The 14,263-nt window shown below is 40.9% G+C and overlaps 1 protein-coding gene across 1 annotated transcript in view; it reads right to left on the bottom strand.

Annotated features, from left to right (window-relative positions):
* The window catches only part of plxnb2b (plexin b2b), a 275,822-nt gene that overhangs the window by 84,604 nt on the left and 176,955 nt on the right, over nt 1-14,263 (bottom strand). Inside the window, exons 4-14 of the mRNA XM_028448556.1 lie at nt 12,005-13,104; nt 11,645-11,833; nt 11,444-11,569; nt 9,793-9,893; nt 8,980-9,106; nt 8,455-8,614; nt 7,814-7,925; nt 5,116-5,227; nt 3,531-3,632; nt 3,308-3,403; nt 1,590-1,677 (exon numbers count right to left, since the gene is read on the bottom strand). Coding sequence (XP_028304357.1) covers nt 1,590-1,677; nt 3,308-3,403; nt 3,531-3,632; nt 5,116-5,227; nt 7,814-7,925; nt 8,455-8,614; nt 8,980-9,106; nt 9,793-9,893; nt 11,444-11,569; nt 11,645-11,833; nt 12,005-13,104 — 2,313 coding nt within the window. The remainder of the gene's footprint in view (nt 1-1,589; nt 1,678-3,307; nt 3,404-3,530; nt 3,633-5,115; nt 5,228-7,813; nt 7,926-8,454; nt 8,615-8,979; nt 9,107-9,792; nt 9,894-11,443; nt 11,570-11,644; nt 11,834-12,004; nt 13,105-14,263) is intronic.

Raw genomic sequence — 14,263 nt, 5'->3', positions numbered from 1 at the left:
TGTGTGGTGGATTAGTGTGACATTTATTCTTGGGGATTAGATGTGTGCTTGGTAGTAGCCTGCAGGTCGTGCTAATAATCCCAGCATAATAATTTACCACACTTTTTCACGTTTGGAATCAAACACCCAATCTCTCGATTAGAAGATGACCCCTAAACTAAGACAATAACCTAGAACAACAATGGTGCATTTCCCATGAATTTGTGAATTTCTCAAAAACATTGCACCACTTGTGTAAGCATTAAAAAATCCATCATAGTTTTGTTGTTAGTCTTTAGCAGGAGCTACAAAGCATATGGCTGCAGAGATTTACAGAACAAAAAGAACTAATGAGCTTTAATGGCACAAAGGTTATGCAAGCAAGATAGTTTGTATGTATTTAGTCATATCTCTCTCTCTGTCTCTCCTTTTTAGGATCAGCGCAGTGTTGGAGAATGTCTGGGGTCAAAGGCTTTGCTCAGGAGAACTACTGCCTTAATTACAAAAAAGTTTAATGGACCCAGAATTTACAGATAAAACTGGGGTTTTAGCGTCATAATTCTCTCAGTGTCCCCGGGGGAAAAGCGAGAGATTTTTCTACACTATGGCTTTTCAAACAAGCTTTTGTTTGGGTTGTTTTTCAAACGACTGTTTTCAGAGTACCAACCCAATTTTAAAGAAATACAACATATAATACAAAATTACAGCTTTATTCATTCTAAACCTGCTTAGAACACAATGTACAAGTTTGGTGGAGAAAAGCCTATGGTGATGATTCAACTCTATGTATATCAAACAGGACCATTAAAAGATATATGAATGCTGAACATATATGGTGAAAAACCATGTTTGTTCAGTGTTCAGCGCTTCTGTGTTGTGCCATCAGTTCTCTCCATTACCCACTGCATGCATGACTAACAAAACATTATCTGCACCAATGGACTTTCCGATTGCAGCTGTAGAAATCCTGAAACAGTTACCACAGGCCATAAAAAACCTCTGGTTCAATGTTTTTAACTCTCATTGAACAGCTAGCTGCATGGTAAAAATACAGATCAAAGCAAAGCTCTCAAGTCTCACGCATTGGCCGTGAGGCACATGCATTTCAACCTTTTCACACGCCACACTATGTATATCACACGCAGAGAAAAATAGTGATTTGTCGGTTGCTAATGAAACGACTCTGAGAACATTCTTTAACACTTTTTTAAATAAGTGTGTATTTGTGGCGCTTGTGATTGGCTGATTTTTCATGGTGACTTACATCGTTCCTTCTGCTGTGGTAGACGCTAAAATCTCAGTTATTAATCATACAGAACGTGTAACTGTGTCCCATCCTGCTGCTCTTTAGGAAGATAAACATGATGACAAGTGAGGCTCTGCACGTCACTGTTATTAACATTATACCAGTGGAGGTAGTAGAGGCATCCACTAGCATAATAATGCCTCAACTGTTGTGTTGTTGCAATTACAACAACACATCATCAGTAGGGTAAAACTAACCTGTCTCCAGTTCATGAGTCCTGCCTGTTAATGACTGATTCACTGCTTCTTCTTCATACCAGAAAAAGCATGAACACACACAGTGAGAGAGAGAGAGAGAAACCCACCGTTTAGCGTGCTGTCCATCTTCATTCCAGACTCCTTGTCCTTCACGTAGAAAAGCACATTCGTCTCTGGTGACTTGTCGTAGGAAAACTAAGAAATTGGAGTAAAATCCATTATTAATGGAGAGCTCAGTGATTAATGGCACTTAAGCTCTTCTCTACAAACAGTGTGGACTGTTGCCGGCTGCCAGGAGGAAGAACGTAGGAAAAAATATACACCCAGTCTGGCAGATTTTCAGTGGAAAAAATCAATGCAGGAACAGTACATACTGTAGCTGGAGTTGAAGCGTCCTAAATACTGCAAATTGTGTCCATTAGACAGCAAAGGTAACAACATTGGAACTTTATTTATTTGTCATTTATTTATTTACAAAACGTGACAATTCATAAAATTCAGTTTTGTAAATATTGAAGTCTGTTTTGTAAAAAGGGGAGTCCCAAAAAGCGCAAGCACTTATTTACAGGGACCCACATGATGGAAATTAAGCTTTACATGAAACGAAAAAAAAAGATCCAAGCAGAGCCCTCGTTGAGCTCAAAAATGTATAAAATTAAAATATCAATAAATGCATACTTTGGCTCCCTGGACCTGGGTTTAGCACCACGGGCATCCTGAGCATTGTTGGTGATTAATGGTTTAACTCCAAAAATTAAAGGTCCCATATCATGCATTTTTGACCCATCTCCATTTGTTCCAAGAACCCCAAAATCATAGTTTTTGATTTTTATTTTTCCAGAGTTTTAGCCTCTGAAAAGTGACTTTCTGATGCATATTCATGAGTGGGCGTGTCTATACAATGACTTGCCTGCGGGGCTCCTGCATGACTCGCTCTGAGCTAGATCAGTGATCACCAAAGCGACTTCTCTTGCTCGCCACACAAACTGCACATTACAGTAAAACACATGGCTTTTTAAGTGGCTATTGTTATTGTGAGTCCGTCTCCGGATGTGTTCATCCAGCAGCAGCTTCAAACACTCAACGGAGTTTTAAGCTGGCAATTAACTTTCTTCTCCTCCTCATCTCTATTAACTACAGGAATAGTGCATTTAAGGTGATAATCATTTGTTTTGTCCAACCGCTGCGTCGTGTTGGGTCATAAGCATGTTGGATCAAGTTAAAGGCGATACGATATCTGCTTCCTGGGTGCTACAGCGTTCCTTCCCACTGCTCCTCAGGGAGGGACTTAATGCAGGGAACACATTTCGTGTATGTAGCTTTACATATATATGACAATAAAGTCTAATGTATTTCCTTTTCACTAGAACGGCAGGTTACATATAAGTGCCTCAACACATATCACTGCGCCAATGGGCCGAACCACATGATGTGCTGGAAATCGCAAGAGCGGATACACTGCAGTGTATGTTCACCGTGGAGGCGCAGCACCAGCAGCAGGCACTTCCTGGAGGGGGCTGTTCATAATTCTAGTGATGTCACTAGAATTTGCAGCGCTCATTTTTCAGAAGAGGGCAGAGAAGCAGCTCAGAGAGCAGGTTTATTGAGGATTTCTCAGAGATGCAGGACAGAATCCCAATAATACTTTGGGGGTGTTTTTGATGAAAAAATAACATTGTAACAAGGTTAAAAGCTCAAAAAAGTTGATTTGCATGATATAGGACCTTTAACTGACTTTTAAAAGCAGGGTGTACTAAATAAAGTGACCAGTGAGTGGATACTGGACTGGTACAAGTCAGAATGATCAGAGTGGCGCAGGGCTCACATTGAATCCACTGAATGTGTAAAACTGGCCTTCCCCGAAATTAACCTCCTCTTCAGTGGTTTTCATCAGCTCAGTTCCGATGGTGAAGACACGACCCTGCAAGGACAAAGACATAGGGGGGGAGGGGGGGGAAACATCAAGAGTCCGTCATGTGACCTCAGCCAGGTCACTAATGATGACGAAAGCCAGTTCAATCCTTTAAAATCTGCATCCGTTGCTGTACCTGGTAGAGGTCCAGATTTATCCCTTCAAAGCTGATTTGAGTCTTGTAGCCCACAGGGATCAGCACAGGGTCTGGATTCTCAAACTGAGGACACCTGGATCCCTAAAAAAAGCAACATAACTGGTAAAACACAAACTGTTATTGTTATTCAGCCATCAAACTTAGTATAACGATGTGAACGGAGTGCTTAATAGGAATGAGTTTTCTTTTTTGTGGACTGATTCTATGTTCAGGTTCAAACATGTCCAAATTTGTACAAACGTGTCCAAATTAGGTCTGCATCCACTATGGGTCTAAATGTGTTCACGTTGGGCCTGTACTACGAAGCAGGATTTCCTCTAATGGCACTAACTATCAGGATTTATTTGGTGTGTCCTGTACTACGACACTGGCTAACTTCTTACCAGGCTAAATCACCATGGTAACTTAGGCTGAACACCTAACCTGGTTGGGACCAGATTATGAAGTGAATAAGATCTGAGTGAGTAAAAAAAGTCCCGCCTCCTGACCAATCACTTTTCTGGAAAACTACCTGCCCATTGTTAGAAGATCCTGGTTGGTATAGATTTGACAGCTGCGTTTAGGAAAGAAAAATTATTAATGGATAAATTAATCCTTTCATTTACCGATGACATCCGTTAGGAAAGATATGGATTTATATCTGATGAACTGATCTACAGTCAGCTGATGAAGCCTATCATACAATAGAATCAGAATTCCTTTTTCAATCCCAGGGGGAAATTAATTTTGTTACAACTGCGCAAGAAAATATCACAAATAAAAACAATAAACATTAAACAAAGACAGAAGAAAAAATAAACGTTAAAAAGGGAATAATTAAGTAAAAGACTGTTAAAAATAAAAATTAGATACACACACATTATAATAGTAAAAAAAATAAAGTAAGATAGATAATAATAATACAAATATACAAATATGATACAGATATTTACAACAATAATAATACAAATGTACAAATATGACAACATACATACATATGCTACAGTAATGCTGTCTCAGCAGGAACATACTACAGTGAAACAATGTGCTCTCATCCCAGTGTGTGATAAATTGAGGAGGACTACTGTACCTGAACAGAAACACACTGTGCTGTAATAAAGTGAAACTGATCCGAGCGCCGTCCGTTTATCAGCCGACAATATTGTATAATCTCGCACTTTTATGCATTAACAGTGTCAGCAGTTTCCTGCCTGCAATCATTTCTTGCTGGTTTTTCTGTGGCAACAAAAATGTTGTTTTTGCTCTGAATTATGGACTTTCATTCTTCATATTTTTTAAAGAATTATTCCTCAATTGTGACATCTCCATGATTGTGATTGGTCTGGCGCTGCTATTGCTGCCCATATACCACTAAAGCCATGCTGAAATCCCCTGGCTTTAGTGACGTGTTGATATCCTGCTTCGTAGGACAGGGGGTCTCTGACGGAGAATGATTGGTTCGGTGAAGCCTGCTGACGGAGCGATATCTGGAATATACTTATCTAGCTTTGTAGTATAGGCACAGTGAGTCTAAATGTGCAGACAGAAGGTAACTGAAATGGGTGTGTGCTTGTCTCTGACTGACCTGGCGGTGTTTGATGACATTCGGAATGACCGCGTCATCATCAATGTCGCTGCATGTGTGGTTGAGCATGTTCCACTGACATCCCCATGGACTGGCCACACATGACATGCACCTGAAGAAAATGTAAATAAAGGCTGTGAACGAGCAGTGCACAAACATACACACAAACACAAACTCATCAGAAAATGCAAAAAAAGAAAAATCCATGTCTCTGACAATTAAATGAATCTCTGCAGCTTCACGCAGCCACAGCTCATTCATCACACATGAAAGAAATGAAGGGCAATATAAAAACTGCCGGATATACTCTCAGTTTTTTGATTAATGAAAAGGAAACTGAGGCAATTTCATTGGCCTCCTTAATAAAACAAAAGAAAAAGAAAAATGCAATTGGTACCTTAAAACCTGCCATGAGCATATCCTTAAAAACCAGCATCAAGCCAGTGTTAGTTCAGCATATCGCTACATTTCCTGTAGTTCATGTTAATTATGCCCTTCTATGGCTGATAACTGATCCTTTTTTTTCACAGTGCTGACTTTTGACAGTATTAGCTGAACTTTTTTCAAAATGAGAAAGTGAAATTATCCTAATCATAGAACATGCACTGCATCTACTTCAATTAGTGTTTTGGGGCGTTTTTATGTCCAATTCAAAAACACTTTAGCAGGTAAGAAATCTGCAAAATTTCATATAAATGTATAATAATGTGTATTAGTTAAGCACTTTCAATAATATTAATATCAAAAATCAAGATTCTTTCCCCCAGAATCGATTTCATTTTCTTCATTATGTCTGCATACGTAGGTTAACACTACATGTAGTGCACTTCACTTCCATTTGAAATTGAAAAAAAAAAAAAACGTCAGAAGGACTGACATGCAGATAACGCATTACCGCGCCACTGTTACTTTTGACAGTAACTAGTACTCTAATGCAATATTTTTTAAAGAAATAAATGTAGTTACCATTACAATATGGTGCGTTTATCCGTTACTTCATAAGCAGCAGTGTACTTCCTGTTTATGGTGGCACTACATATTTTTGTGAGATGCCGTGCCAACCATGGTAAAACAGAAGAAGAGGCATTCTTGGCGTCTCTGTTTACTATAACGTGAGCTAATAATGACGAGACCAGGACGAGCTTCTCAAAGTGGAAATACGTGCATTACTTTACCAATCTGCCTCCAAAATATGACTCGGTGAAGCTCTAAGCTAACGCTGCATTGGTGGACATGAGGGAAGCCTCTGCTCCGAAAAACAACTGTTAACCAGGGATAGGTCAGCAAAGACACGGTATGTTAAAAATATGCAGCCTGTCGCTACTGTGGAGTCACTGCTTTCAGCAGCTCGTTAGCCTGATACAATGTCCTATGCATTGCATAGTGTAGCTCAGAATTATTATTTTTTTCCATATTTATTTTTATAAGCATTTTCAACAGCAGAATGTGCACCTGGAATATGCACAGCTTACTTTACATTACTGCGCTAAGGTTGAAAAATTGCTCAATTTTGATTTTGGAACAGCTGTTTTGCGCTTTATATGCACATCATTTATGGTTGGTTTATAGCAGTTTTTGCAAAGCAGAGTTTGTCAAATTTATTCCAAATGTTACTTCAGATTGCTTTCATTTGTTTATTTTAAAAGGCTTTATGTGTTTATGTTGTACATTGTAGCTAGTTTTTGTACTTAAGCTGTAAGAGAACATTCTAAGGGCTAAACACAACTGTTTTTATGATGCTGAAGCCACTTTCATTTTGATTCTGAATAATATTCAGGTTGTTTTGTGTTTTATTTATTTCACAATTCCTTGTAACATGTTCAGTTTCTGCTGGACTCAGGTAAATAAACTGGAATTGAAAAAATACTAGTCAGATGGTGTTTTTAAAGGATAATACTGAGCAGAGTTTAGTACAGGGAATGTAAATGAATAGAAACTGTCGGGCTGGACACAATAACATTTCATTTATCAGAGGCTTTTATCCAAAGCAAGGTTAATACAGGGGCACAGTTGATCAACAGTGGATTATTATATTATTACAGCACTGATATGAAGCTTTACAGACACAAATGACCCAAAAATAATGCATTCTTTAAATCTAAGTAACTCAAAAGTAAATTTTTCCAGTAACGCATTACTTTTTGGTGTAAGTAATCAAAATAGTAACTGAGCTACTTTGTGAATGTGAAAGTAACTAGTAATGGTAACTAGTTACTTTTTTCAGTAACTAGCACAACATTGCTGACTTTTGATGTGCACTGTTTTTTACAACTATAATTCATATATTTTTTCAAGAAGTGTATGATTAAACTTTTGTTTTTAATAAAGAAAAAATGAAAATTTAAATGGGGATAATTGTTACCTTAAAACTGCAAAACCAATAGCAAAAAAAAATGTAATCGGCATCCAACTATTGTGAATAAAATGGAATTGGAACAAAAGCATATCATCCCAGCCCTATAATTTGTTGTTGTTCTGAGACTGTGAAGGAACTCTATAGGAGTGATGATCACTTGCTGAGCAGGATCAACGTGTAAAGAGGTGGGGCTTATGTCATAGGTTCAACTTATCAGTACAACTTGCGTTATTGGTTTAAGGAAAACAAGAAAACAAAAGAAAAAATAAAACTAAATATTGGATTAATAATTGCTGTTAATATAATTACTGTATTGACAGATGGATGAAGAGCACCACTCACGGTGTGTTCTCAGACTTCCTCACGGTGGCAGCGCAGTTGTAGAACTTGAATTCCCGTGCAGCAAGCGCCACAGTCTCATTGACAAAAACCTTGATGGGAACAGCAACAAAGTCTGAAGAAGAGAAAAATAGTTATTCATTCAAGCATCCTTATCAGAATGAATCAGATACCTAAACATTTTCTTTTTTATTGCAGCCCCCAGAACCAAGTGTGGATGGACATGCTCATCTTAAGTGACGTTAGGAGTAAAAGTGTGTGTATAGCTGTCACTAACCGTCTGTGCATGTGATTGTTCCTTTCTGAGTGTCAGTGGTGTGATTATTTTACCTCTGTGTCTGTGATTATAAATCCTGCTGTGCGATTGTCTGTCTGTGAGTCTGTCTGTGGGTCTGTGATTTCAGCTGTAACATATCAGTTTAACTCACTTTGTGACCATTACACACTTGAGAGGCTGAGGAGTGAGAGCCAAATCAAGTCCTTCTGTAATTAAGCTTCTCATTTCTGGTCCAATTCACCATTAACCCTCTTCCACAAACCAATTGACTTTGAATGAACCAGGATCTTAATGGGTTCACAGTGCTTAGTTGTAACGTGTTCAAGAGCAGCTTAAAGGACAAAAACAGGTGAATGTGAGGTGGTACCTTGGTCCTCTGGAGTTTGAGGGATGAGCGGAGGCTGAGGCAGATCACAGGACACCTGTCCAGAGTCTGACCTTTTGCCTTCACTACGGAATGAGCCAAAGTCGCATTGTAGGTGATCAAACATCCCAATTGAAGGGAGGGAGGGGATGTTGATTTTCACCTGAGAGGAAACAAAAACAAAAAATTATAAAATCCAATTTTCTGTGCTTGTAGTTTGAATACACAAACAGTTATTATATTTGCCTGTCAGTGGTCCTGATGAATAGGCCTGCTGTTTACATTAAGGAACAATACAGAGGCAACTAACAGACTGAGGATGGAAAAACAAAGTATTCCTCTAGGAGTGTGATTTAGGAGGCCAGCTAACAACAGACAGTCTGGAGTTTTCCGAATGGATCAATTCTGTGTCGGAAGAACTGGAGCCCGAGGTCTTTGACTCACCGTTCATTTTATAACCAATAGTTTATTAGTCAGACCGTGTGTTTGTGTGTGTGTGTGTTCGACAGAGAATGCACTTCTTGTTACCTTGCCAGTCTTTTTGCAGGAGAGGTTTGGTGGGAAAAAGGAGACGATCTTCACACACTGCTGCCTCGGGCTCCACAGCCAGCCGTTCTTCTCCTCAGCACGCCGGCACTCCAACCTCCTGGTGCACCTTAGGTGTAACATCCAACAGCTTCAATCAGCCACTGATCTATGCACGGATAAACTCTCATACAAAGGCTCGAAAGATTGTCTTTAAGAGCTCTCGTAAGCACACAAGTTTGATGCTGAAGGGACATAGAGGTCAGATGGACCCTATCTTCACCTCCTGGCATAAACAGCAGGAAGTCATGTGTCTACATTAATCCAGTCTTGGTGTTTTTCCTCATCTAAGACAAAGCTTGGGTTTGGGAAATTTGGGGCTATGAAAATACAATACTTGGCAGCCTAATGCCTAACAGGCAGACAACTAAATCAAATCACTGGATAACACGTTTGGAGGTATTTAATGTCTTTGATTATATCACAGATTTATTGCTATCAAAAGTGTTCAACCTGCAGAGAGAAAATGTCGAACCAAGCCTGCAAATAAATCATTACACACGGACTGTTATAAATTCTTTTTTGTCATCCTACAGAATGTTGTCAGTTTCATCATCACTCTCACCATCTTCTTTTCTTTCAAAAACAATAGAAGATGAACTACACTCTACAAATCTCTTCCTGGTTAGCTTTCTGTAAAACACAATACCTACTCAATCTTACGGTAACCCCTGAGACTCCAATAATTTTGAATAATATATCAAGTCCATAAGTTAACACTGAAATCTCTTCCAAAATAAAATGTGACATCCTCACCTGCCCTCCAGAACACACCATCCACAGTATGGGTCCCTCAGCTCTACACAAGACTGACAGTCCTTCTTCTGGAGGCAGGTCTGCACTGGTACCTTGGTGATCTGAGAATGATGACATGACTTGTGAAATAATTACAAACAAGGAGTGCCACACAGTGATACCGTTAGCATGGACAGCTAACAAATGCAAAAGACTCGTATTTTGTTCCTGTTACAGCATCCTATACCTGCTCCCTGTGCTCACTTCCAGAGTCAATGGAAACAGCTTGGTGCAAATACTTGTAAACTGTATTGTACATTTACTCGATGTCCTTTATTTATTTATTCTTTTTTTTTTTTTTCACTTGTCTGCACATGCTGTCAAAGGTCAACACTACAATAAGTGCAATCATTATGAGACAGTAATGCATGTTTTGTTATTGCAATGATATAAATTAATTTATTTTATTGCTTAATTGTGACCATCACCAGCCCCCTTAAGGAAGGGTAAGAGGGGGTGGAAGGGGATGGGGAAGGGAGCAGGGAGGAGAGACTCAAGGCAGGAAATAGAAAGGGTGGGGAAGAATTGATTATTTTAAAGTGAGAGTGAGATGTGAAGTTGTAGTTGTGCATATTGTGTTGTATAATCAAGCCAGTCTGGTGAAAGTGTGAAGCTTAGCTATAATGGTGGTGGCTGTGGACAGAGGGAAGGAGTGAGTGGTAATACCTAAAGCAGGTATTTGGGATCAATGTGTTTAAGGTTAAGCCCAGTATCAGTTTTATCCCACATCCCAAGGCGTGCCAGCAGGGACCGGACCCCAGGAGCAGCCCCCTGAGGGACGACGACCACGCCCATAGCTGTCGAGGGCACCAGGGGGACGCTGCAAGAGCGCGCCATATCGCCTTTTCTCGATGCCACCCGCGCGATGAGCCTTAGTCATGCCCCCCAGAAACCCACCGCCACGCCCGACCGCACCATCCTGATGTGTTTGTACTCCACACGGCGGCCCAGCCACCAACAGAGGGGCCGGGCCCCCACCTGACAGGTCCAAGTGTGTGAAACTACCCACCACCCTGTTATAGTACCTCTCCTATCCCCTGAGTGAATGTGTGTGTTTAGTGTATGTATGAAGTGCTATTAAGTGTGGTGCTCCCCATCCAACCTATGTGTATATATGTACCCTCCGGGGGGGGGGGGGGGGGGTTGTTGAGGTATAATTAAAATTGGAGGGAATATTAGGGCAACCAGAGGTGGGAGTGCCGTCCCCGCGCCACTACATAGTAGCACAGGCGGTGGCCCCCCCCACCCCCACCATCCAGCCCCCGAAGGGGTGGGTATATGTGTGTGGTGCACTCGGTGTCCTGTGGTTCTGAAAAGGTCTGACCTTGAAACTTACCAAAAATGTTGACTGAAATTTGAAAAAGTTTTAATCCCTCAAATTTAATTGTGCAGTTTAAAAAAACATTATAAAGATGTCATATGACAGCACTAAACAGTTGTTTAACTGTTTAGTGCTGTCTAAACAATTAAGTAACCTGAATAACTGCTAGAGAATAGTATGCCAAAGAGGGTTCTCTGAGAAACCTTGATGGGTTATTCTGGCAACTAAAAGGGCAAGTGCTCTTTTTCCTATGGCTGACCCCCAATTGTAATTTTGAGCATATGTGCAAACCTTTTTCTCTGTGGTGATGTAAAGATGACAGTAGCTGAGGTCAAAGAACAGGTTCTTGTTGACCTTCTCTCCAAGAGTGTCTCCTGGGACTTTTCCATACACATCCGGCTCTGCAGTCAGGTGAACCTACAGGAGGGATAACCATTATTGGAAAACTTTAAACTTATTCAAACCATCTTTCCTCTGTCTGAGAAGACTCACCTTCCAGACTTCACCCTGGCTGTTGCCCAAAAAAGCGATGGTGTGATCGTTTTCTACAGCGACGCCTACTGAGGTCAGGAGCCCATTCCTGGTTAGCACCTCGGCAGCCTTTAAGGCAAATCTGGGCTTGGATGCCAAAGGGGATGGCAAAAAGTCTCCACCACACTTAAAGTTTACTAGCGTATCTTTCTGCAAGTGGGAGTAAAAGCAAAACAAAAAATGGCATATTTAAGTCAAAGCAAATTTAAGTAGTCTGTAATTAGAAATTACCACATTTGGTCACCTCAGTAAACATATTACCTTGCCTCTCCATTTATACACCTAATAAGCACACACAAATTGAAGAAAAAAATGACGTACTGAAATTTTTGCTGCGCAAAATTCTTCTGTTTTAGATGAGTAAGGGATATCCACAGCTGGATAACCAGAGATTTTCCCAGAGTCACTGTAGCAAGCGGTGATGATGTCCACCATGCGTTCATTGATGGAGTTGAGTGGATACATGCAGAGAGCAGAGATACTGTCATCGTCATCTGAACTTGCCACCACAAACAAAACTTTACTCCCCCATGCCAAAGTCATGGTTCGAGCCAGCTCCTTCCCTGGGGATGCCACATGCGCCGCTTGGACTTTGTTGAACTGGTTGTTTGTGCCGCAATTTAACTGCAGTTCTGTGTGGGAATAATAATGGGGGTCTTGTTCACAAAGACGGGACACAAAGGTCAAATTTTTGGTATCCTCCCCATCCAGAGTCCTTGAAAACAGAAAATAAACAAAGCCATCTTCTTTGAAGGCGTGTCGGAAGTCATGCAAGTATTTGGGAACAAATGGTGTAGTTTGTACCGTGGAGGCCTCAATAATGCTCTCAAACACAACCCAGTCCCTGTAGTCCTGAAGGATGCGTGTGCTGATCAGTTTTGTGCTATCCAGGCTCCCGTAGCCTTTACCGACAAGGAACACACTGAATGCCTTTGAGTAGTTGGCCATGACCCCTACCACGTTGACATTGTCCTCAATGCTTGCCACGTAAGTTTTCTCACCCTTAATGTCGCTGTAGTATAGCTGTTGCTCCACATTGGACAAGTTGAGGAGAGAGCAGATTCCACGGTAGCGACTCCCACAGACTATAAGCGACCCGTTAGATGGATGCACTAGCAGCAGCTTGTTGTGGTTGGCCATGAGCTTGGTGTCCTGGCAGGCTGAGACTGGCGGTGTGCAAGTCCGAGCGTCCTCTTTGGGGCCTGTTTCAGTGCGAGCCTGGAGACGGAGGTCAGACCCCAGCTGGAAAATGGTGTTGACAGCTCCCAGGTAAACGCGACCAGTATGAGGGTCCTGGACCACATTATTAATGAGGGTCTCAGAGTTGAACTCCAAGATGGAAGTGGAGCTGCTGCCTTCCTCTGCTTGAGAGACTGAGTGGCAGATGAGGAAGAGGAGGAGTGAGACCCAGCTTGCCATCTCTGGAGGGAAGAGAGAATATCAGACCGTGCAATGTTAATTACTGCATACGTTTTTTGATGGAAACATATTTTATATAGGTAGAAGGGTAACATTAGCTTGGTTGCTACTTACGCAACCTTAACATTTTTTTCAAAATCAAGATGGCGTCCGGTGGGCACCGTGGATTTTGGCCACTCTCTAACTTTTGATCTAGATGACATAGAAAGTAATGTAATCAGCTCTTTTCCTATGTTTTTTTGCACGTAGAATCCATGTATGGGGTGTTTTGTGGTTTTAGGGTCAAATTCACTGTCAAATCAAAGGCCATAGGTCAAATTTGACCTTAAAAATCAGAAAACAACCTGGTTATGTACATGGTCAACATGACCATGTACATAACCAGGTTGTTTTCTGAGCCCATTATGTTTTATTCGTTTGAGCAGGTGGGCTCAGCTCGGGCCAGCCGCCTTTTCCTAAACTGGTGCTGCTGTTGTATTTCACTCCTTTTTGTGTACATCATGCCCTAGCAGCGGTGTTTTATCGACTTGACCCGACGTCATTTTATGTCTGCTGGCAGTCGCCTTTCTGGTGTTCAGAGCTGACTACCGTAACCTTGCCTGTGTTTCGCTTGTGTCTATATGTGCCTTGGTAACTTCCGGATTCCATGTGTGTGTGTGCCTGCATGTTTATTTGACCCTACATGGTTTCAGTTAAGTGTGTTTATTAAATTAACCCCACATGGTTTAAGTTAATTCCTGACTAAGATACTTTGAGAGTTGTTGTGTTACTTTGGAACTGTGTTCTTTTCATTTCCTTAAACTTGTTAACTTGCTTATTTTTCCCTTTGTTTTTATATTCATCTGTATTGTGTCATATTCTTGATTGTCTGTATTAATCCCTGGCTCCTCTGTCTCAGGACCACAGCTGAGGGAGTCCACTAGTGGCAGCCTTGTATCGAGGTGGTGGTTTCCTTCACCATGAGAAGTGCTGTGTCACGAGTCACGGGTGTTTCACATTCTCTTTGGTTATCTTCTTTTTTGTTTGCAGCCCAAGTGGGCCCCCACCCCCCAAGCTTGGTACCCGTGTAAGTAGTATTGTGAATGACGTACTAGTGTCTTTTAATATTTATAAAGAGCTCTGCATTTTTATCCATTTTTGTACAAATAAAACCTTTAACAA

This window comes from Gouania willdenowi, chromosome 6, assembly GCF_900634775.1.
Source record: "Gouania willdenowi chromosome 6, fGouWil2.1, whole genome shotgun sequence".
Classification (NCBI taxonomy): Eukaryota; Metazoa; Chordata; class Actinopteri; order Blenniiformes; family Gobiesocidae; genus Gouania; species Gouania willdenowi.
This window is presented reverse-complemented; position numbering and strand designations above follow the sequence as displayed.